Here is a 21993-nt window from a genome sequence, read left to right on the forward strand (position 1 = left end):
TTAACATTTCCTTCCTATTCGCCATCGCTATCGTTAAAGGTGAACGTAAAGGTTAAAGTGTGTGTGTGGGGGTGCGACTGACCTTTGCTTGAAGGCTGAGCATATCGCATTTCTCCTCTGGGTGAACTCTGACCTTCTCTTACTTGCTCCTTGCCAGGGACCGTCTGACTCTTACACAGGCGGGAGTCAGGTGACTGTTAGACTTTGGTTTTAGACCTTTCAGAACCTGAAATATACACAAAAGTTTTAAAATTAAAGAACCATTTAGAAGTAGTACATTGCCTCAAGTCACCGATGTCGCTAGTGGTCTCCAATTCCATTACGGCAGACCCTCACGTAAGTCGCCATTACCACCCACTCCCTGGGCCTGCCGCCGGGTCCGCCCCCCGGACAGTCGGAGTCCATAAAAAGCGGGCGCGGCCCCCTCGTAGGACACTTCCTCGCGGCCGTGGGAACCTTCCTCTTGCTCGGGTAGACCGCCGACACCAGCAGCCCCCTCCCTACAGAAAACAGCTGAGGTAGGCCGCCCCCCCACACGCCCGACCGCCCCCTATCATTTGTGTGCTTTTCTTGTTTTTGGAGACAACTTTCACATCAAGGTCAAAGTTGAGACAAACAGGAAGTGAGGACAAAGTCCAGGGGGTGGGACAAACTTGGCTTTGAAGTCTTTCAAGTGCAGTTGACAATGGTTGAGGTTCAATTAAAAGTCTATGGCAAGCGGACGTCATATCCCTTGGTAGGGGGAGCTGGGCTGAGTGGAGGGAAATAGATAGATAGATTTTTATGATATAACGAACAAAATCATGCTCAAAAGTGGCGTCTTTTAAGCTAATTTAGGAATTAAGCATTTGGTAAAGAACATGATTGAAAAAAATTGAAATAAAATGTATTTACATGTATTTACTGTTATTGCCATTAATGTAATGATAATTAAGCACCCAATTAATTTGAAATACCTTAAAGTAAATTAAGATGAAAATGACCATACATCATTACCATAAACTTCGCAATTTAGTTTAATACGCTCCCATTTTTTTTATATCATTAGCTCTATGCTAATGCTAATAAGATTAATACATAAAAAAGAAAAGGGCTTTCTATTCAATTTCCTTAGACTACAATTGCTATCAAGCAGATGCTTAAGTCCATTGAACCGATTAGAGAAGGTCACGATATTAATAGCCCAAATATTTCAAGAGGACAGTCCCCCCCTGACCCCCTCCTCGATTACGATTGGCTGAGAGCAAAAGGGCAGCTTGTTAAGTCTACTTCCTATCCACAGACAGAATGTCCATCACAAAGATCCACGCTCGGGAGATTCTCGACTCCAGGGGGAACCCCACCGTGGAAGTGGACCTTTGGACCGCCAAGGGTGAGCGGTTAGCAACATTAGCTTAGCTTCGCCATCCCCTCATACTCAGGGGTGTCTTTCCTCAGGTCACTTCAGAGCGGCAGTCCCCAGCGGCGCCTCCACTGGCGTCCACGAGGCACTGGAGCTGCGTGACGGTGACAAGACCCGCTACCTGGGCAAAGGTAACCCAAACCCCCATGGTGTCCCTTTTACCGATAAGACTCCCTGACACCAATCACTATTTTAGGAACCCTGAAGGCAGTGGACCATGTCAACAAGGACATCGCCCCCAAGCTCATTGCCAAGGTCAGTAGGATCACACAATGTCATTGGCTAGGCTAAAAAAACAACAACCCGTACCTTCTTGTGGTTACAGAACTTCAGCGTAGTGGAGCAGGAGAAGATCGACAACTTCATGCTGGAAGAAGATGGCACCGAAAACAAATGTAAGCACCACTATCCATCTGTCCGGTCCCAGTTCGCTTTACCTTCTGTGTTCTTATGCAGCCAAGTTCGGCGCCAACGCCATCCTGGGCGTGTCCCTGGCCGTTTGCAAGGCTGGCGCAGCCGAGAAGGGAGTCCCCCTGTACCGCCATATCGCCGACCTGGCCGGACACAAGGATGTCATTCTTCCGGTTCCCGTAAGCACCTTGAATGGTGGCCTGGGCCAATGAGATGAATGGTTACACAGAAAGACTTACTCACTGGCTCCTACCCACAGGCCTTCAACGTGATCAATGGGGGCAGTCACGCCGGGAACAAGCTGGCCATGCAGGAGTTCATGATCCTGCCCGTGGGTGCCGCTAACTTCCACGAGGCCATGAGGATTGGTGCTGAGGTAAGGAGCTAGCTGGGGTGCTATCACCCCGAGCCATGTTCCAAGGCCACTTCTCGCCACAGGTGTACCACAACCTGAAGAACGTCATCAAGGCCAAGTACGGCAAGGACGCCACCAACGTGGGTGACGAGGGTGGCTTCGCCCCCAACATTCTGGAGAACAACGAAGGTAAGGGCAACAGGCAGAAGTGTGGTAAGGCAACACGGAGGAGACATTACCTTGGTGCCTACAGCTCTGGAGCTGTTGAAGACGGCCATCGAGAAGGCCGGCTACCCTGACAAGATCATCATCGGCATGGACGTGGCGGCGTCCGAGTTCTTCCGCGGTGGCAAGTACGACCTGGACTTCAAGTCGCCTGACGACCCATCCAGATACATCAGCGGCGAGAAGCTCGGGGACTTGTACCGTAGCTTCATCAAGGGCTACCCCGGTAGGCTAAACTGGAAAACAAAACAAGTTTAGCTCTCTAACTTCTGGCTTTCTCCATCCAGTCATGTCCATCGAGGACCCCTTTGACCAAGACGACTGGGAGCAATGGGCCAAGTTCACGGCCTCCACAGACATCCAGGTAAGCTTTCCGCATCCTCTGGCGACCCACCCATGGGAGCGCTAGCCCTGGCTAAAGGAGTAACCTACCATCAGATCGTTGGTGACGACCTGACAGTGACCAATCCCAAGAGAATTCAACAGGCGGTGGACAAGAAGGCCTGCAACTGCCTTCTGCTCAAAGTCAACCAGATTGGCTCTGTCACCGAGTCTATCAAAGCGTAAGATGCTCACCGACCAGGGGGGGCGATCTTGATTGCTCTTCCCGTCAAGTCTTAACTCTCTGATGGCGTACGGCAGGTGCAAGCTAGCTCAGAGCAGTGGCTGGGGAGTGATGGTCAGCCATCGTTCGGGAGAGACCGAGGACACCTTCATCTCTGACTTGGTGGTTGGACTCTGCACCGGACAGGTGACACACCCAAACTAAAAGCACCATTTTCTAGCTCATTAAAGGTCCACATTGTAAAATAACACGCAACTATGCACGTGTGTGTGACAGATCAAGACTGGCGCCCCCTGCAGGTCTGAGCGTTTGGCCAAATACAATCAGCTGATGAGGTAAGAGCGCTTCCCACTTCTTCTCTATCCCGTCTCCATCCCACTCACCTTCCCCATGACCTTTGCCCTCGGAACAGGATCGAGGAGGAGCTGGGCGACAAAGCCAAGTTCGCCGGGAAGGACTTCCGCCACCCCAAGATCCACTAAAGACTGGAGCGGTTTTCTACAGAAGACAAAACGACAATAAAAACTGTGAAAGAGAACAATCGAATGGCAAAAAGTCAATAACATACCCACACACCCACCCACACACTCTTCCGTGACGTCAACGCGGACGTTTGGGCGAAGGCCGCCGGTTGCCTGGTGGTGAGCGGCCACCGTGTGACAAGACATCATCAATGACTAAACTATTACCACCGATGTCTGCATTACAAAGCCCAAAAACAGTTTTTGCTAGCTAACGTAATGTTAAAAATATTAGCGGCCATTGACGATAATGGACAAAACAGTCACCCTCAAATAAATATTGTTTTTACATCAACTACACAGTAATTTAGCCTTATATATATATTACGACTACTTCTAACTCACAATAGCGCATCAATCACACTACAAAAAAGACCCGTGACGTCAATCTGTCGAAAAGGGGGCCGGCACAAAAGGGGGGCGGGTCGGTCGATCATTAGACGCACCTTTGGGTCGGCGCCATGTGAACGCCTGGGGGTCCGCCCTCTCGCCCCCTACTGCGTGAAATATTTTACCGGGACGACTCGGTTTCCGTGGTGACGTTTTACGAGGGGGCGGGACGCTAAGTCTAGGGGTCACCACGGCGAAAATAGGGGGTTACAGTGATGATGGCGATGGAACTTTTGAATTTCATGGGTTTTTGAGGCAACTGGTCCAGAGAGTTTGTCAAAGTTAGCCAAGTTAGCTAACGGCCAGAGAGATATTTTGCAAAATTGCTAATGGTTGTGTATGCTAATGGTGGTTTAGTCATAAGTGTAAAAGCCCTTAGCAATTGGCTGGCGATCAGTCCAGAAGAAGATGGATGCATAGAAGATCTATAGAATCATGTCCAGGTGACTTGTCCTCCAAACTTTTTAGTGTGTGTGCGCGCGCAGGGGTGAGAGAGGCGCGCAATCACCACGACGACGGCAGCTCCAAGCATGTGTGACATCACGCCACCGATTGGCTATAAAAGGTGGGCCAAGATCTGGGCCCTCAGATGCGTCCCCGCCGGGAGGAACAGGATTTTCCGTCAATTTAGCTAAAAAACGACCGACACTAGTTTTTGTCGGGATCTGTTACGAGTCCCGCTTGACGCATCCCTTCATACGAGTAACCAATCACAGTGCAGTGTTACTGACCTGAACATGGATGCTTCTGCTGCTTCCTTCTTCTCCCTGCTGTTCCTCATCTTCATCCTCAGCGCCGAGTCCAGGCCGGAGCCTCAGAACCACGATGTCAAGGTGAGTCCTGGACTTATAGTCCTTTTTGGGGGCAATTTAATTGAAATAAGACTTGCAAACCCGAATAAAAGAAACATTTGGGAACAAACTCACCAGATCTTTGACTTCTATCTTCAGGCCATGACCGCACTGTTCGGTTCTCGACTCTCCTCCCTCCTGGCAGACCCTCCGTCGCCTCCCGAGGGCTCGGCGGAAAACCTGTTTGACCCCCCTGCCCATTGGTGGGGGGAGCCGGTATCTGCGGCAAGGGCGCGCTTACTCGCCGACCTCCTGCGGCGGCACGGCAAGATGAGGAGGCGAGGCGGGAAGCTGACGGCGTTGGGCGGACGCGGATGTTTCGGACTGAAGATGGACCGCATCGGCACCATCAGCCGACTGGGATGCTGAGGCTCCTCCTCCTCCACCCCGTGGGCTAACTCCGACTCCTGGCAAAGGCTGCCAGAAGACTGCTTTGGTGACAAGACAAGCATGTTCGTAACATGTGCATTCAATGGAGTTCTCAATAGTAAATGTGGATGAACGTTTGTCCATTCCCAGTTCAAATGGATTGGACGCCCAAGGCCATCCATGGCGAGCAAAGTAGATTCCAGTATGTGACAACATTCCATGAATGGATACAAGTGTTTGTGTGATGATGAGCCTGAATTAAAGATAATGCTCACAAGTTGTGTCAACGTACTAACTTTTCAACTGATTTAAATTTTTGGGTGTAGTGGCAACGCCATCCACTAGGCGGCGACATACACCAGAGAACAAGGCACTGTGCGTCACGTGACACCCTGCCCATTGTCTATTGGGTGCTAACAGTTAGCTTCGGTTCTTTTCGGCACTGACCCCGCCGCGTCGTATCCCCCCGCCCCCGGTTCGGTTCCAGTCCAGTCCGGTCCCACCCATAACCATGTCGGCGGTGCAGCGAATGAAAGTAGCGAATGAGCGGCATAGTAAAACCATCACGCAACGGGGACACGTCCAGAAAACCTCTGTAAGTAGCTACAGGCAGTTAAGCTAACTGGGCTAATGACTTGTTGTTGTTGTTATTGTTTGTAATCTATATATATGTATATATTGATTGGTGTATGCCATTTGGAGTTCCATTCTTTTTTGTCTTGTAGCGGCCGGTGAACGAGGACAAGTCTCCGGTGGGTCCTTGGTTACTGGCTCTGTTTGTCTTCGTTGTCTGTGGATCAGGTGGGTTTTTTTAAAGACTGGATCCATATCAAGTTCTCTACTCTCAACATGTGTTTGTGTTGCAGCCATCTTCCAGATCATCCAAAGCATCAGACAGGGGATGTGATGACCCTAAAGCAGAGATGGTCCCTGGACCTTGTTGACATATTGGACACACTGTTTTTGTTTAGTTCTTTTTCATTGTTTATCAGATATTGTTTCAGTTTTTGTTGTGGGTGCTGCATTTTCTTGGATACACAAAGCATGTGACAACACATCCCAGGATGCTTTGCTTTGTTGATGCTCAAAGCGTGTGAAATAAAGGCAAGATATTTTTCTCTACACGTCTCCGTGGCTAATGGCTTCATGCAAAAAAACAAGCCGGACCACCGCCTTGGGATCACGGCTGGGTTCATTAAGACTCGCTGTTAGTCATAAGTAACAGCGTTTCAAAAGTTCTGTATATTGTACAGATGGACGCATGCGTACCGACATGTCAATATGAAATGAGAAGGACATTGGCCTCCGCCTGGAAGTACAATCTCAGAAACGGCGAACCAGGATCAGGACAGCAGGTTTTTACGTTGTCAGGCCTCGTCTCTCCAGCTCCCTGTTCTGCTTCAGTTCCTTGATTCTGTGTTTCGTACACGGGGAGTCAAAATAGCTAGGGTGTGCCTCACTAGAGGCGGGGCTTACCGGTGTCTACAGCGTCTCAGGAACCTCATGATTTTGCGTGCGGCCTGGTCCTGCTTCTTGGTCAAGAAGGTCCCCCTAGTGAACAGACCAGGCTCAGAATAAATGCTGTGATGCTCAATTAAGTGGTACTCACTTGATTTTAGGGTTGTGGCAAGCTCCGCCTCCTCCGCCGCCCGGACCCTGTTTGAGCCTTTCGTACTCCTTGTAACTGCGGTAGTACTGCTGTATGAGCACTGCCGCCCGCCGGCTCTGCTGGAAGCGTTTCTGCTCGTAGTAGGAGCGAAACTTGGACTGTATCAAGATGGCCGCCTGGGTCATCTTCTTGTAGAGAGCGTACTAGGCGAAAAAAGGATTTCCGATAAGCCCAAAGGGACATTTTTTAGTTTGCTAGACATTATCCAGTGGAGTTGGCTAGTGTACAAGAAGCTTCTGGAAATGTAGCACTCTCACACACAATTCTACATCTATGGGTGACCATATTACCTTCAGAGCTATCCATGTTAGCTAGCCAGAGAGAGAAACACAGCGGGAAAGTGTTAGCAAAGGCCAAAGGTACGCAACAGGGGCAGGGACATAGCAACGGTTCCATTTTTGCCATCTATACTCTATGCCAAAGCAGAGGAACAAACCTGTTTATACTTGCGGTAGCATCTCTGAATAACAGCAGCAGCCACATCCTGCTGCTCCTTCAACCGGCGACCCTGCCAGACGCAAAGACGTTGGGTGCAAACCTCGATGGGAGTCATACGGGTGGTAAGCCTTACTTTGTATCTCCGGAAAGCGTTCTGGATGATCCTGGCGGCCTCGTACAGCTCCCTCTGCTCACCGTCCGTCAGGGTCAGCAGTGCAAAATCCCGTTCCATCCTCCCGTTGGCCGAGGCGTTCAGGAACTCGGCCCAGGCGGCGGACGAGGGTGGGCGCAGCCTCTGGAGGGCCAGGGCACTGAGCGGCGATGGGGGGCGCACACGTCTGGGTGGACAGAGAAGCGTTATTGGATGGTTTTGAAGGCAGGCGCTGGAGGGAATACCTGGGCAGGGAGTGTGCCTCGGCGTCTACGGCGTCCAGGTAGGTTGCCAGCCAGGTCCCATGGAGGTCTCGCCTCTCCCGGAGAAGCGACTCGCCCACCCTGGCAAATTCGTCATGTTTGATTCGCTCTGGCGTGGCCTCGATGATTTGCTCCGCCAGTGTGGTCATGTCCACCTGAATCGCAGAGGGAGGTCCCCATCGGTCAAAATGCTAGCAGACATTGGGGCCGCTACCTTTACCTCTTCTTCTTCGTCCTCTCCCTCATTCTCCACATCGTCATTGTAGCTTAGAAGCTGCTCGGCCAATGCCGAGTCCAAACGGGGGGACGGGGCGCCCTCGCTCGGACACTCCGAGAAGGTCAAAACCACCGGCTCCTCTGTGGGCAGAGAGGACGAGGACGAGGCGGGAGACGATGGGTACGAGGGCGAGGTGTCCATGGGGGCAGTGGAACTTTGGCAAGGGGATGAGGACAAACTGCTGGAGGAGCTGAGTCCTGAATCGAGATTAAAGACCATCGGAAGTTGACCGTGACTACAATGGGGACTGGGTGCCTTACCTGTATCTGGGCTGGTGGACACTGGGGAAGCCGCGGCATGTGCGTACAGCTCTTCCAGCGCATTGGCCAGACAAGTGTGTCCTCGTGAGCGGGCCACGGCCAATGGGAGGCGGCCCAGAGAGTCTGGGATCCCGAGGGCTACACCGTTCCAGCCGTACAGCAACTCTGCGGCCCTCTGGTGTCCCAGTGCGCACGCCCACATCTGCCAAAGCCACAACAGCAAGACGGATTGACCGGAAGCCCAAGCCGGCTGATGTAGTGGGGCGGCGGGACGAGCCGTACCAGTGGCGTGCAGGAGAAGTGGTCTACATTGAGAGGGTCCACCTCTTGCTCCAGGTCTAGACTGTCCCCGTGTATGCGCCTGTATAACAGGATAGATTTGACGGCCTTCCTGACCTGAACCGCAAATTATTCGTACCTCCAAGTAATGAGCGTGTGTATCAGTTGCGTGTATCCCTGCGCGGCAGCCAGGTGAAGCAGTGTCATCCCGCGGTGACGGGTCGAATGTTGAAGCCGTTCTTCGTCTCCACCGCTCCATCGCACACCCTTCATCATCCTCTCGCATACGTGTACGATCCTCCTCTCAAACCACTGGGGCGACTGAGGACCCCGGTGCAAGGGGTCAGAAGGCGGCGATGGGGTCGGAGCCCGGCTGGGCTGGCTCACCTGGTCACGATCCTCAGGTGTGCGATGAGGTGGGGGTGGGGCCAAGGATCTGTGTCCCCCATGTTGCTGCTGCCGCCGCTGCTGTTGCTGTTGCGCTACGTCTCGGGCCGCCATGGCCGCCATCCTACGCTCCATTTGCTCCAAGCGTTCCAGGATGGACACCCTGAATTGATTGTCTGGGGAATCCAATGTAAGGGGGTTACTTTTTACGTCATTGTGAGATTTGCTAGTTAGGAACACTCACCGTCCAATGAGAGCCAGTCCAGCTGAGAACTGGGCAGGGAGCTAGCGTTCCTAGCACGGTACTCGAAGAGGACTGATGAGGACACGGAACCCCCGGGTTCCACCACCTGAAGACACACCAGACCGGCCTCGTGGGCTGCCGGAAGAAAAGACCCCGCAAAATGAATTCCCACTGGGTCTCATCAATGGTGTATTGGGTTCATCATACCGGGACAGTAACAGCGCAGAACCCCGGGCTGGATCAGTGAAGCTGGTACGGCGCTGTGATCAAACACACAGGAGTAGCGCCCTGTCTGCTCGCTCCATGGTCCCGTAATCAATACTTTCACTCCACCCTATAAGAGAACGGGTTATACGGACCAACTCAGAGACCAGGGGGTCCAGGTAAGGCGCCTTACCTCGGGATATGACCACTCCGGAGAGAAGTCGGTGATACACGCCAGTGGAGACGAAGACGGCAGTGGGTGAGGGAAGGGGAGGAAGGAGGTGGATGGGGTAGGCTGTGGGGGTACCACATAACGGATGCCGGCTGAGAATACAGGCGGGCCGGTCACTGCGGCGACGGGGGGCGCGGGATTGGCCTCTCCCGTGATGATGTCAGAGATGAGGTCCGGGAACTGGCTGTCAAAGGAGATTTCCAGCTCTTCTGCTTCTTGCCGGGTGTCTGTGGGAGGGGCGTTGTGTTCCTTTGCCAGTGGAGCAGCCGGGGCTTGGAAATAGGTTTCCATGTTCACGTCTTCGGAGTGGGAGGGGGCGGATAGGTGCGATGTGGCTGTTGAAGACTGCACACAGGTGAATTGGGATTAGGTCAAAGCGCAAAAGTCACCTACCCGCCAACGTCACCTACCTGTTCCTCCTCACGGTCCACCCCCAGCGCCTCCGCCGGACCCTCTACACCTCCCAGCTCAAGGCAGAGGGGCAGAAGGGGCGGGGCCACCGACGAAGTGGGCGAAAGCACGAAAGAGGGCGGGACCGAGGCGGAATCTTTCCTGTCCACCTCGCAGGAGGACGAAGACAGCGACGAGGGAGGCGAAAGGGACGAGGGTGGTGTGGACGTGGGAGATAGCGCCAGTGAGGAGGCGGATAGCGGCGAGGAGGAGTGGGCGATGGGAGGAAGGGGTCCGCCGTACGTCTGGCCCCGCTTGGGGGAGTTCAAGAAGGAGTCGGGGTCGAAGGGGGGCGGCAGGGAAGGCGGGGGCAGAGAGGAAGAAGGAAAAGACATGGGAGGGGAGGCGGAAGAAGAGGGGGTGAGGAGCAGGCCCCCTATGACGGGGGAGGGGAGGAGGGTGAGGGAGAGGGTGTGGCGCACAGGGGTGGGGAGGGAAGGAGGCGTGGGGGACGGGGGGCAAGGTGAGGGGGGCTTGCCGTGAGGAGGGAGGGGTGGGGAGAGGAGCAATTGCCCTGTACGGGACAATTGCGAAAGGCCCTCTTTGGGGGGCTCGTCGCCGCCTCCGGCAGAGAGGGCAGGTGTGGTCGCCACCACGATGACGGTGGTCAGCGGTGGGGTTGTCGAAGAACTGCAGTGGGGGGGGGGGTCTCATTGGAAATGACTCTCATTTTCATGATTTGGCGTCACTTACGTGCAGGCGGGGCCGGGAGAAGAGGCCGGGCTACCCCGAGCCTGGAGCTGGGGCAACTTGGCGTCGCCGCCACCGCCCCCCAACTCGCCCGTCTCTGAGGATGGCGGCGAGGGCGCCGAAGGGGGGAGCTTGGGGGAGATGATCCGATGCTTGGTGCTGTTGCAGCTGTGGGGAATATTCCCTCCTGCCACGGAAAGGCCACATTGGTCAATGCTAGTACAGAGAATCCCAAAACCAGAGGACCAAAAAAACACACACCCTGGCTGCCATTGCAGAGGCAAGCGTGGGTACGCGGTTGCGGTTTGCTTCTCTGGCGCTCCAGGATGAGCTGGACCAGGTCCTCGATGCTAAAATCGCCGCCACCGCCGGAGCACTTGATGCTGTGGACTGATACACAGAAAACGCTACGTTTGAGGGATGCGCAAGCTAGCAGTTGAGGGACGCGCTAGCTAGCGGCAAGAAGCCACACTTACACATGGGCTTGAGTTGACCTAACAAGTCGTCACGGTTCCATTTCACGCTGTCGTGGCGACCTGTCACGGCGCACAGCAGGGGACTACATTTCCCAGAATCCTCCAGGGAGGGCACGTTCAGGTAATGGACCAGCACGATGTCTGGGTTCTGCAACAAGGTTTGTGGGTCAGGTAACATATTTGGGAATTTGAATTTTCAGCCTACTGTGACCTATCCTAAAAGGGAAGTTACATTGATTGGTCTCACCTGCAGGAGCCAGTAACACCGCCGGTGGAATGTTGGCACAATGGCGGAATGGACGTAGTTACCATAGAGACACTGCAAGTACAGTTAACTACAGTTAATTAGCTGTCATTGATAGGCCCAGGCGTCCATTTTGTTGGACTTTGGAGGATTCAAATCTGATTGGACGAAGCTCACCTCCGTGCCGTGCACCTTCAACTTCATGTGGTCCTCTCGGGTGTCCTTCCCGTCCCTTCGTTTTTTCCAACAGTAGCCATCTTTCCTGTACTTGACCTTTTTGCGGTTGTAGAGGATGATGCTGCCATTCTTTGGCCTGAAACAGTATGAGGTTAGCACAGTGTACTTTTGGAAACATTTTTTTTGTTTAGTACCTGGTTTTCAGGGAGCAGGACAACCACTCTTCATGCTTGTCAAAGCTTACAAGATAAGAGGCAATCTCCTGAAAGTACACACAACAGGTTTTGGATATTCACATTCAGAGCCCGAATTTTTGGAGGTGAACGCCACACATGCTAACCTCATTAGTGTTCCATCTCAGACGCTCGTTTGGCAAGCAGGACGAGCGAGGGAGGCAGTCCAGCAGCTTGTTCCGCTGTCCTTTACTCTCTAAGACGCACACAGTCGACAACTTGATGCTCCCACATCCCTGGTTACCATAGCAACAGAGCTGCCACTTACCGGTATGACCTGTGGAAACCATCTCCTTGTTGCTCATGGCGATGAATCCATGCGGGGTGGTCTCACACGATGTACGGCCACCTGTCCTGACCCACTACATAGATACACAACAACGAACAGTCGCAGGCTAAGCGCAACACATCGTTCCTTGTTACCTAGCAACTGTCATGAACGAGCGAGAAGGCCGGATAAAGACCGCGAATTTGCCTTGCGGATTATCCGGCTGGCGGTGCCTTGGATCCGGTTACAAGCGCTACTCAGTCCCGAGGACAAACTTTTTTTTAATGTTTATTTGTCTTTTAATGAATGTTATCACGTACGTAGTACAGCAAACCAACAGGGGTCGCTCCGTGACAAAGCAGGCATATGTTTTTTTTTGGTTATTATCTTTGGCTAGCGCTCAGATAGTCCAGCCTGCGTTAGCCATGCTAAATCACTGCGTTAATGAGACCCACAAGAGTTCGGAGGGCCTTTATTTCATAGTATGGCGTTCCGATCTAACGCTTAAATACTTGTGACACGTTAATTATATTGGATCGAATTATAAACCTTAACAAACTACTTACCTTCCGCCTTTAGACCGGCAGCCATCTTCCTTTCCTCTGACGTCCTCGGGTTGAGACTGTAGCACCCAATAAAATGGCATTACCAATACACATTCACATATTACGTCAAAGTGCGGGGACGTAAACCTAACGGGTTGGTCGTGATCACCTGTCGGCCATTTTGCAACAGTGCCATTCACTAATCCTAACATTACAGTCAATGTATTGTGTACTTAAACATACCAATAAAACTAAAACAAATACCAATAAACCGTTAATTTTTTTAACCAGTTTTCTTTACCTCAATGCTGGATGAGTTTGCATTGGTTTATTTGTCATTAGCATGTTCTATCTTAAAAAAAACAGGAGAAAAAACAATGTAAACAATATGTTTTAAGTGTATACATATTTTATTTGTATAGCACTTATCTTCACAACTGTTCCCAAAAACACAGCTGACATTCTTGACCAGTCACTGGTTCTCTCGGTCCAACATAAGTGAGCTGACATTACAAGAGCTTGGAAAATGTTCTTTCTTTCCAAGAATTCCTCCATGTTTATTTATTCGCTTTTAAATAATTTAAAGCAGTTTATACAAAGCCAAGCATGGAGTTATATCCTTTTTTTTGTCAAATATAAATAGCTCAAGGAAAAGCCCCACTTACATGACCAAAGTAAAGAGAAAAACGAACAGTAAAATAGTAAAATCTTTTCTCTGTCCCTCTAAAATATCTTTTTAAAAAGCCACATGCACACACAGTGTGTTGGAGTTTTTACAAAAAGGCACCACTGTGACAAAATATTCCCATATAAAAACAGAAAATTCCCTCCCTCAATTTCAATGACGGAGACGTGAATTACCAAAGAACTTAACGCAAACTAAGTCTCCATTGACGAGTCTAAGGGTCGACAAAGGAGACCATAATGTATCTGGTTCCACTGGTGGTGGGTAGACCTTCGTGGTAGTGAGTCAGGCGTCCCGGGTGCATAAAGGACCAACCCTTCCTAGGAGCCTCCACGTTGCAGTCGTAACGCAGGAACCGGCAACCTCCACCCTAACGAGGAAATCCGAGGTCAACCCGTGTAAGGAGGACATACACCCAGACGATTCATACCTGATAGTCTACGTTCTTGCTGTTCAGGGCGATATTGATGGTGAAAGTAGACGAGTCGTGGTGCGGTCGCAAAGATGGCTGCTCGTCAGGACGGTAGCGTACCACGAAGTTCATGATAGCCTGAGACTGCCAAGGACATTTCGCGGTTCAAATAAGAAGCCGAGTCTGGTTATTTGAGAACCAGGGTGAGGTTGTACCTTAGGTGAGTACCCTGGGTATAGTTTTTCCGTGATGGGTGAAATGTACTCTTTGAGAAACTTCAGCCATTCCTTCTCAAAGCCAATCTGGTTCATGTGGATGTCTACAGTGGGGACGTTTTCATAGCCACCAGCCAGACGCTCGTCCTGGGGTAACATTCAAGACCAAACCAGTCACCTCCAATCCTTCTGGGTTGGAGAAGGGTGTTGGGTCACCTTGTGCTTGCCGCCAGACCATTGGCCGTAGTCCTCTACGGTTTCCACCAGATGGTCGCACATCTTTTCCGTGAAGGCTGGGAACCAGTACACATCCGGACAGGGCTAGAAAACAGACCAGGTTTTGGAGGACGGTATTTTGGGCGAGTCCTTGCACCAATGACAGAACATAGGAGTTAGGCTTAACCTGCTCCACAAAGCTCTTCTGGTCCTCAAAGATCTTGGAATAGTTCTCATGGATGTATTTGGTCTTCCAGTCCTGTTGTGAATGCAAAGTCAGTTAAAATGGCGCCATTGGTCAATACAAACCAGTGAAGTGAGTGTCAACCGCACCAGAGGATTGTCAAAAATTTGCCACATGTCTGGGTGGAGCCTGGAGGTATTGAAGTTATTGGACGACACCAGGCGGCCAAATTCATCACGGTTGGACACAAACATGAACACTCCCTGGTCTCGGACCCGGCGACAGAAGGACATATCCGGATCCAAAGTGGGATCCTCATACAAGTTGACCTTGTTCAGTTTGGTGCGCAGTACAAGGCCTTTTATAAGGTAGACCTGAGACATGTACGGGACGTTCCACAGACCCCTAGCGCACAGACAAACCGAGTCAACGGGCGAGACGGGGAAGGACAAAACGGCCATGACACTCACATCCTCTTCCCTTGAACAATTTCGATGTAGTCTTCAGATCGGGAGTAGTAGCCTTCTGGGCTCAGGGCACCCCAGAAGTTGCTCCAGAGCTTCCCTGGTTTGGACAGCATCGGTGCAATCACAGACCTAAGGGGGGGACGAATCCAGTCCATTAGGAAGAAGAAACAGGAGAGCACATCTAGCTTACTTGTTCTCCTCCATGAGGATCCTGAGGACGTCAGGGTTAGTTATGACTACATCCGAGTCGATGCTGAAGTAGTAATCGCAACGGGAATCCTTCCGGCAAGCCTCCCTGCAAAAAACACACCGGTTCAGTTCCGGAAATGTCCGCCCCAATCCGTAGAGTACTCACACTGCCATCTTGCGGGCCTGCCCTTCTGGCAAGTCCTCTTCTGGTCCGACGAGTACCGCATCCGGGAAGAGGGAGCGATGGCGCTGCCAGAATTCGTGAATGTGGCGCTCGTGGTAGACCACCTACCGAAGGGAGGACATGTTTTGAACAAATGTACCTTTTCAGAAGAAACTACTGGGACATACGTTGTTGTGGATGAAAAGATGGATGCGAGACAGTGGGTAATTAAGCGTGGTAAGCCGTTCTAGGAACTCCTCCATGAAGGGTGTGGCATGGTGGATGAACACGGCCAAGTGCACCAGTGGCATGTCCTGGTCCTGAAACACCCCAAAATGTACAGAATTGACGTTGCCCCCGTAACTAGGCTAGCGGTGGCTAACGCACATCTAAATCGTCGAAAAAGATCAGGTCGTCATCGCAGTTTCCGCAACCGTCTTCGTAAGTCCATGCCGTAGGGACGTAGTTTCCCAGATAGTTGAGTTGCAGCTGCAAAAGTCAAAATGTGCTTTACGGGTTCGGGTCTGAAAACTGAGACTCAGACTAAAGCCGGCTACCTTGGTAGGTCCATTGCCGTGTATGACCACCGGTAGCGTATCGTAAGCCACGTTCCTCACTCGGACCTTGGACTTCTCGAACTTGAGGACTACTTCGTCTAAGAAAAGCCACGCCCAGAAGGTGAGGTTATCTTCTCAGATGGCCTACCTTGCCAATGTAGCTGAGTTTTGGGGTCTTACCGACAGCACCATTGAGGTTCTGGAAGATCCTGGAGCGGTGGTCTAGGGTCATGTTGAATTTGGTCTGTAGGAAGGGTTGAGTGTCACATACGGAAATGGACTCAAAGCTGGTGACTGGTCATTTTACCCGTTGTTTTTGGTCCAAGTATATTTTGGTGTAGAAGAGTTGATCATCATCATCATCTTTTAATTTCCACTGTTGGACCAAGGCGTTGAGGTCTGATGCATAGCCAATGAACCCTTAGCATAGCACAAGAGATTTTTAGCACCAGGACAAAAAACTGAACCGGGAAAACAGAAGAGCTCTCACCTCCTGAATTAAGGTATCGTTTCCCAGAATGCACTGCGGGATACTTGGGAGCCAGCCTCTGGTCAGGCCAGCAGAAGCCTTCTGCAGAGAAGATCACTCTGTGGCCCAGGCGCTTGAACTTGTACAGAAGTTCTTCAGGACCCGAAGCGAAGATCACGTCGTAGCTTGAGGACCAGACAAGGGAGTGTCCGCTTGAAAAACTGCACGGGGTCTACATAGAGGGGTCGTCCTTACCTGTCCACAAACATGACCACCATGTCCTCCTGATTGGCATGCTTGGGAAGCTCCTTCTTCAACCAGCGGACCTTCTGGCCGCCGCCCACTGTGCGTGCAATGTCGCCCCCTTTCCATTCCTCGCCCAGACCCAGAACCTTCACGGTGTAGTTGAACTCTTTGACCGTCCCCATGAAACGTACAAATCCATCCGTCTCCTCGGTGGCGGCGGTGATGACCAGAAGATTGACTGCACACAAAAAACAAACATTGCAAAGGAATTCCACACCCAAGTGACAAAATTGCAGAAAGGACAACCGCCAGACGTCCAATCATCCTTCCATTGTGAATTCCAATGACAACCCTCCCACCCAAAAAACATTGGACGAATAGCGCCCTCACTGGCACACATTGAAATGTTATTTCACGAATATAACAACGGTATATTTTGACTATGAGCTTATATGGATAGCAGACAACGTTCCAGTGTGGTTAGACCCCGGGCGGAGGTCCCCCCGGCCCACCCGGAGCCACTCCGGAGCCACTCCGGAGGGGCCTTACCTGGCGAGACGCTTCCCTGTTGGGCTCCGGAAGAAGCGTAAAGCACGGGGCTAAAAGCAAGCAAACCGATGAGCCAGGAAGACATGGCGGATGCAATTTGGCGATGAAAAGGGTTCCGTTCCATGGCAAAATACTAGTGTATCTTCGCCTCTCCTTTTCGAAGTAAGCGTGACTCAGTCTCGCGAGGAAAGCACTCCTGGCGAGATCGTCGACGTAAACGAGACGTGATTGGACGTCCCTCCTCGGGGCAGCAGCCAATGAGAAGCGGGTTTCTTTTCAATGATGTAAGTTTTCATCAACAACAAGACGACAAATGTCCCTTCATAGACATTCTCTTTATGTATTATTGTTGTCTATTTAGACACATATATTTGTCTATCATTGTCATTTAATTAAAATACATGCAATATAGCAAGAAGCATCAACATCAATAAAAGGTGACAGCCTTACACAAGGCGACCAATGAGAACCCAGATGGGAAAAGAGCCAATCACAGGAAAGCTAATATTGACGTCCTGGGGCTACAGATAGTTGTCATTTGCCACGTCATATACTTTCTCTCTTTCAAAAAAAATCACTGTAAACTTCATTCATATTTTCAACAAAGAATACATCTGCATTCAAATCAAGCCCTTTTTAGGTTCAACCCCCAAAATATACATTTACAGAGTATATATGAAAACATATTTTGACAAATAAAACCAACCAACATTTGGGGCCCCTGATATATAAGATTTCCAGTACTAATGACTTCATTTGCATCACAGTCAAAATAATTTTGACATCTAGTGCTGTCAATGTCACTGGCAGTTGGTGGTTCGATTTTTGGATGGACAAGTGTCCGAAAAGTTGTCCGCTATATATCCACCATATATATAGTAGTCCCTTTTGTAGTAGTTGCCAGCACCATTGGTTGGGATTAGGTCAATAGGGGACTTTTGCCATGGCGCCGTACATGTTCCTCTCCTTTTCCCATGGTCCTCAGGGGCAGGAGGGGTCCGGCGGCGACGGGGGCAGCCGATGGGGGGCAACACCCGCCCTTCTCCTTGGTCAGGAAATAGAGGAGGGCATTGAGCCAGGCATTAAAGGAGGCCAAGGGCCGTGTGATCTTGTAGCACATGGACACGGTGGTGACGGTCTGGCACGGGACCCCCTTGCTAAGCTTAAGTAGCAAGAAGGCGGTCCTGGTCACGTGGAAGGGGAAGAAACACAACGCGAACAGCAGTGTGATGGTCACGATGGTCCGGATGGACTTGCGTCGCCGCCCGGCGTAAGGGGAGTGGGCGCCCGGGAAGACAGCTACCTCCTCTGGTCGGCGGGCCCCAGAGGGTAGGGTCTTGAAGATGGCGTGTACCACCCGCGAGTAGCACCAAGCCACCACGGCGAAGGGTAGGAAGAAGCCCAACAGGTGTAGGACCACGCCATAGGGAACGTAGTCAGAGAACTCCCGGTCGATGGCGTCGTCCCAGCAGCTGTCGGCGCCCCCCTGTACGGCGCGGGCTGTACGGGCGAAGCGGAAGATGGGGCAGGTGAGTGCGAAGACCACCGCCCAGACCAGAACGCAGGCCACCTTGACGGCCTTCTTGGTCTCCAGGGCGATGACCCGCATGGGGTGGCAGATACCCAGGTAGCGGTGTACGGAGATACAGGTGAGGAAGAAGATGGAGCCGTATAAGTTGAAGTAGAAGAGGAAGCGTACCAGGCGGCACATGAAGTCGCCAAAGACCCAGCGGTCATGCATGACGTAGCTAGCCACCAGGAAGGGTAGCGATAGGCCGTACATGAAGTCGGTGGATGCTAGGTTGACCATGTAGATCAGGGAGGCGTTCCAGCGTTTGGTGCGCCGGAACGAGCGGTATAGCACCACCGCGTTGAGCGAAAGGCTGAACACGAAGGTGAACGAGTAGCAGATGGGCAGGAACACGTATTTGTACGATTCGTCAATGCTACAGAAGGCCGGGGGTGGGAGGGCGCCGCCAGAGAGGCTATCATTGCCGCAGGGGGGCGCCGTGGTGGCGGGGGGCGCCGTTGTCGTGGCCGAGGCCGGCGTCATGGCGGAGGGCGGCGCCGCTTGACGACTCTCCTCATCGGCCGCGGCCTGTCCGGATGGCTTGGTTAATTCAAGTTGGATTTGTCAAGCAAATTTGTCCCTTAACCAGTGCTAAGAACGGTGGTCTAATCCGGCCCAAAACTTATGAAACACCGCGAAACCTGTCAGAATAGGAGTAAGGGTCCGTATGTAACAAAGTAAGATCAACAACTTGGGTAAATTTATTTTCTATGGCGCGGGAACATTGTTTGTAAATGTCCATTTATACCCCCCTACCCGCCCCAAGCCAGGCTGCTGACTGAGCTCTTAGCGCCTTTCACCTCCCGTCAGCTGTTTGCCTTCCTGTGTACGAGGGCACGTCGCCGCCGATTCGCTCTGGTCTCAGGCCATTAACTCAGCAATAAGTAACCACGGCGTCCGGGTGCATCATTTCCCGGAAAAACGACTTCCCCCACGTCAGGAACACGCCGCCACCTCTGACCTCCACGCTCTTTACCGACTCAGGACGAGTGCTAGGGCAGTCATCTTTCGTATATTCTGGTCGCCAATCGGCAAAAGAACCATCCGAGGACTAGAACTTAACGCTCCCATCAGATGTTTTTAGTTTTATTTTGGCGGGGGATTATAAATACCTGCATGGCTCCACCGTGACCCCATACGTCTTGGCTCCCGGTATCGAAAATGGTCCCAAAGCGGTGGAAGGACACGTGAGAGTCACGGCGCCTGGTGGGGCAATCGCCAACTTCTTGGTCTTCTTCTCAGGTTGCCGTGACAACGCAGTCCCTCCTGCATTTACTTCACCACCTGCCAACATGGGGGGAGAGAAAGAGAGAGAGAGAAGGCTCATCCTCCCTCAGTTGTGTCCCTCCCTCGCCACTTGTTTTGCACACTAGGGTGGAAAATCAAAGGCCAGCGACCAGTCCCAGCGTCCAGTCTGGACAAGTCAAGAAAGAACTGAAATAGGATTTAAAAAGGAGTTTAATATTTGTAAACATATTTAAAGATGGAAATGCAGTCCATATTTCTTCTTCTGCTGTAAAAAAAGGGGACAATGGCATTTGGAGTAAACTCCCACCTCAGAAAAGTTTGTCCCAGCTCGCAATGTATTGAACGTCCATCGTTCTTGATGACTTAAGACAAAGGTGAAGATTAAAAACAAAGCAAAAAATGTGGAAAATTCCCTTTTTGAATGTTCCAAAGTCTCAGAGGACGGCGTTGTCCACTTTGGGGACGTTGTGACGGGTTCTGTCCCTCAACCGTGAGCGCCCAGCGAGCTTCCCAAGGACGTCAGGTCCTGCAGCTCCAGCAACATGGCGTCCTGCTCCGTCCTCAGCTGGTCTCGCAACTGCAGTCGAGTCACCAAATCCGAGCTCAACTCTGAAACCACCAAGTACAAAAATATTGTCCCCGTCCTTCTCCCTGATGTCCCCCTACGTCCACCTACCTTGCACACTCTGAGCCAAGAACGACCGTTGAGCTCGGAGCTCCCCCAGACTCAGCTTATGAGCCTCGCTAGGATCTAGCCGCCTCCCACAAACCGGCGGAACGGCGCCAGACGGATCCTGAGGACGTCCTGCCGGTTTATGGTCCACTCTCAGTCGTTCTCGGAGTTTCCTCCAAGTACTCCGGAAGCCCCTCGACTTGTTTTTTTCCATCTTGGGCGGTGGCGGGGTCGTCATGGGGGCGGCGGCCTGTCGCTCCTCTCGCCCGTCTTCTTCATCCTCGCTCTCGCTGTTGTTGATGAAGCAGAGTTGAAGGTTCATCTGCGTCTGCAGCCTAGAAAGGGACAAAAATGAGCGTCCCAGAACCCCCTTGGTGAAGATTCCGTTCATCCACCGCACCGCGAGCCCAGGGCCGACAAGTGGGCGTCGTCATCTGGCCTCTCCGTGTGGTGCCGGTGTCGTCGTTGCCTTCCGTCGTCCCAGCTTTCGGCGTCCACGCAACCCACGGCCGCTCGTCCACGCTCCAGGGACGCCGTGTTCTGCACGCCAACAAAAAACATGACAAAGTGTCCACCCCAATGGGTGGCGGCCATCTTACTCTTGCTAGTTTATCCTTCTTCTCTTCTTCTTGTTTCTCCAATTCAGCGATACGAAGGCTCAAGGCCTCCCAGTGCATGATGGGAAGGCCCAGTTCGTCCTGACAAGGGGGCGGCAGCGGTGGATCTTCCCGTCCGCGCTCGCCGTCCTCATTGCTGTCATGTCCCCGCCTTGGCGTCCGCTCCTTGTCTCCGGCGTCCATTCGATCAGCGCCTTGGCATCTTTTCTTCAAGTATAGTAGTTGTTGTTATTATTTATGAGTCTATATAATTGTTGTTATTTGTTATTTAAAACATATTCTACTTGAATAATGACAATAAAAGCATTAAATCCATGTTAGAAGGCTCCAAATCCATCAAAAAATCATTTAGATGAGAAAGCAAGATTAAAAATAAGCAAGATATCTTTTGTTTTTAGCGAAATCCTGCATCTTCTGGAATGCGCATCGCGGGGGGTGCTGTAGCCGATTCTAGCGTCATCAATGAGTGGAATGCTTGCGAGTGTATGGCAAAGATAAGGAAATGGAATTTGGGAAGTTTGGATCCAATGTGGAGGGTTAAAAAAGACGTCTAAATGGGTTATGCTGGGCGGTGTCAAAAGTTTGGAGTTGAGCTCCTAAACGTCTTTAAGACGTGACTTACCACTTTTTGCTTGCAACATTCTTGACATCTGCGACACTTTCCCCCCTCGCAAAAGTAGCGATGTTGATCTATGTCCTTTTTTTGTCTTCTTTTCGCCGCTTTTCTCCTCTCAAACAAAAGAGCAACTACTACTATCTTAAGGAATTTCACGCCAAGAAACGAAAGTGCGCCTTTGTGCGCTCATGTCAAATCCTGTGGGCCTTTCAAAATAAAAGAAGATTGCGCATTAAAACGGAGCACTTTTACCTCATTGTCTCCAAATGGATAGCATGAAACAAAGCAGCAATATGGTATTTGCAAACTTTTAAAAGAAGATTGCGCATTAAAACGGAGCA

General features: G+C 51.5%; 7 protein-coding genes across 8 annotated transcripts; 3 read left to right on the top strand and 4 right to left on the bottom strand.

Annotated features, from left to right (window-relative positions):
* The first annotated feature begins 380 nt into the window (after positions 1-380).
* Positions 381-3499, top strand: eno3 (enolase 3, (beta, muscle)). Its single transcript, XM_077741674.1, has 14 exons — positions 381-518; positions 1283-1372; positions 1438-1533; positions 1599-1657; positions 1728-1797; positions 1859-1992; positions 2073-2189; positions 2252-2357; positions 2422-2619; positions 2681-2757; positions 2832-2956; positions 3036-3144; positions 3235-3293; positions 3371-3499. Exons 2-14 carry the CDS (start codon positions 1288-1290, stop codon positions 3438-3440), a joined length of 1305 nt encoding a protein of 434 aa, XP_077597800.1. The 5' UTR covers positions 381-518; positions 1283-1287; the 3' UTR covers positions 3441-3499.
* A 1107-nt stretch (positions 3500-4606) lies between these two features.
* LOC144213846 (C-type natriuretic peptide 2-like) lies at positions 4607-5147 on the top strand. The gene is made up of 2 exons (XM_077742532.1): positions 4607-4702; positions 4820-5147. Exons 1-2 carry the CDS (start codon positions 4607-4609, stop codon positions 5087-5089), a joined length of 366 nt encoding a protein of 121 aa, XP_077598658.1. The 3' UTR covers positions 5090-5147.
* Positions 5148-5470: 323 nt separating this feature from the next.
* Positions 5471-6211, top strand: LOC144213636 (stress-associated endoplasmic reticulum protein 1). The gene is made up of 3 exons (XM_077742204.1): positions 5471-5684; positions 5815-5890; positions 5956-6211. Exons 1-3 carry the CDS (start codon positions 5601-5603, stop codon positions 5994-5996), a joined length of 201 nt encoding a protein of 66 aa, XP_077598330.1. The 5' UTR covers positions 5471-5600; the 3' UTR covers positions 5997-6211.
* Positions 6212-6308: 97 nt separating this feature from the next.
* Positions 6309-12671, bottom strand: camta2 (calmodulin binding transcription activator 2). 2 transcript variants are annotated; one of them, XM_077742201.1, is made up of 25 exons: positions 12598-12671; positions 12032-12125; positions 11871-11959; positions 11725-11792; positions 11531-11666; positions 11357-11428; positions 11110-11257; positions 10895-11023; positions 10637-10820; positions 9904-10573; positions 9455-9838; positions 9265-9391; positions 9058-9192; positions 8814-8989; positions 8566-8747; positions 8430-8508; positions 8148-8349; positions 7831-8084; positions 7593-7765; positions 7330-7534; positions 7195-7266; positions 7049-7069; positions 6699-6901; positions 6566-6640; positions 6309-6503 (listed from the first exon to the last, which is right to left on the bottom strand). In XM_077742201.1, the coding sequence occupies exons 2-25, from the start codon at positions 12066-12068 to the stop codon at positions 6449-6451; spliced, it is 3876 nt and encodes a 1291-aa protein (XP_077598327.1). In that variant the 5' UTR covers positions 12069-12125; positions 12598-12671; the 3' UTR covers positions 6309-6448. The 2 variants fall into 2 exon arrangements, with proteins under 2 accessions (XP_077598327.1, XP_077598328.1); XM_077742202.1 differs by lacking the exon at positions 7049-7069.
* A 294-nt stretch (positions 12672-12965) lies between these two features.
* On the bottom strand, positions 12966-17134 carry plod3 (procollagen-lysine, 2-oxoglutarate 5-dioxygenase 3). The gene is given in 16 exon segments (XM_077742535.1): positions 12966-13817; positions 13889-14035; positions 14105-14209; positions 14292-14363; positions 14438-14693; positions 14759-14884; positions 14946-15050; positions 15111-15232; positions 15296-15427; positions 15495-15596; positions 15665-15762; positions 15845-15908; positions 15972-16084; positions 16155-16318; positions 16389-16617; positions 16929-17134. Coding segments are annotated over 16 exon segments (2301 nt in total). The 5' UTR covers positions 17053-17134; the 3' UTR covers positions 12966-13475.
* A 713-nt stretch (positions 17135-17847) lies between these two features.
* On the bottom strand, positions 17848-18981 carry LOC144213957 (P2Y purinoceptor 3-like). Its single transcript, XM_077742681.1, has one exon. It carries the CDS (start codon positions 18979-18981, stop codon positions 17848-17850), a length of 1134 nt encoding a protein of 377 aa, XP_077598807.1.
* Positions 18982-19938: 957 nt separating this feature from the next.
* Positions 19939-21843, bottom strand: LOC144213657 (schwannomin-interacting protein 1-like). Its single transcript, XM_077742226.1, has 5 exons — positions 21659-21843; positions 21019-21243; positions 20820-20959; positions 20423-20754; positions 19939-20355 (listed from the first exon to the last, which is right to left on the bottom strand). The coding sequence occupies exons 2-5, from the start codon at positions 21217-21219 to the stop codon at positions 20231-20233; spliced, it is 798 nt and encodes a 265-aa protein (XP_077598352.1). The 5' UTR covers positions 21220-21243; positions 21659-21843; the 3' UTR covers positions 19939-20230.
* Between the last annotated feature and the right edge of the window lie 150 nt (positions 21844-21993).

Source organism: Stigmatopora nigra, chromosome 20, assembly GCF_051989575.1.
Source record: "Stigmatopora nigra isolate UIUO_SnigA chromosome 20, RoL_Snig_1.1, whole genome shotgun sequence".
NCBI classification, from domain to species: Eukaryota; Metazoa; Chordata; class Actinopteri; order Syngnathiformes; family Syngnathidae; genus Stigmatopora; species Stigmatopora nigra.

Coding starts and splice junctions, on each gene's coding strand:
- eno3 (XM_077741674.1), top strand. CDS start 1,288: ATGTCCATCACAAAGATCCACGCTCGGGAGATTCTCGACTCCAGGGGG. Junction 2,358..2,421: donor CATTCTGGAGAACAACGAAG/GTAAGGGCAACA, acceptor TGGTGCCTACAG/CTCTGGAGCTGTTGAAGACG. Junction 3,294..3,370: donor AAATACAATCAGCTGATGAG/GTAAGAGCGCTT, acceptor CCCTCGGAACAG/GATCGAGGAGGAGCTGGGCG.
- LOC144213846 (XM_077742532.1), top strand. CDS start 4,607: ATGGATGCTTCTGCTGCTTCCTTCTTCTCCCTGCTGTTCCTCATCTTC. Junction 4,703..4,819: donor CTCAGAACCACGATGTCAAG/GTGAGTCCTGGA, acceptor TTCTATCTTCAG/GCCATGACCGCACTGTTCGG.
- LOC144213636 (XM_077742204.1), top strand. CDS start 5,601: ATGTCGGCGGTGCAGCGAATGAAAGTAGCGAATGAGCGGCATAGTAAA. Junction 5,685..5,814: donor GACACGTCCAGAAAACCTCT/GTAAGTAGCTAC, acceptor TTTGTCTTGTAG/CGGCCGGTGAACGAGGACAA. Junction 5,891..5,955: donor CTTCGTTGTCTGTGGATCAG/GTGGGTTTTTTT, acceptor TTTGTGTTGCAG/CCATCTTCCAGATCATCCAA.
- camta2 (XM_077742201.1), bottom strand. CDS start 12,068: ATGAGCAACAAGGAGATGGTTTCCACAGGTCATACCG. Junction 7,766..7,830: donor GAGAGGACGAAGAAGAAGAG/GTAAAGGTAGCG, acceptor TCTGCGATTCAG/GTGGACATGACCACACTGGC. Junction 6,641..6,698: donor TGCCACAACCCTAAAATCAA/GTGAGTACCACT, acceptor TCTGTTCACTAG/GGGGACCTTCTTGACCAAGA.
- LOC144213957 (XM_077742681.1), bottom strand. CDS start 18,981: ATGACGCCGGCCTCGGCCACGACAACGGCGCCCCCCGCCACCACGGCG.
- LOC144213657 (XM_077742226.1), bottom strand. CDS start 21,219: ATGGACGCCGGAGACAAGGAGCGGACGCCAAGGCGGGGACATGACAGC. Junction 20,960..21,018: donor AGAAGGATAAACTAGCAAGA/GTAAGATGGCCG, acceptor GTTGGCGTGCAG/AACACGGCGTCCCTGGAGCG. Junction 20,356..20,422: donor CTTGGCTCAGAGTGTGCAAG/GTAGGTGGACGT, acceptor TGGTGGTTTCAG/AGTTGAGCTCGGATTTGGTG.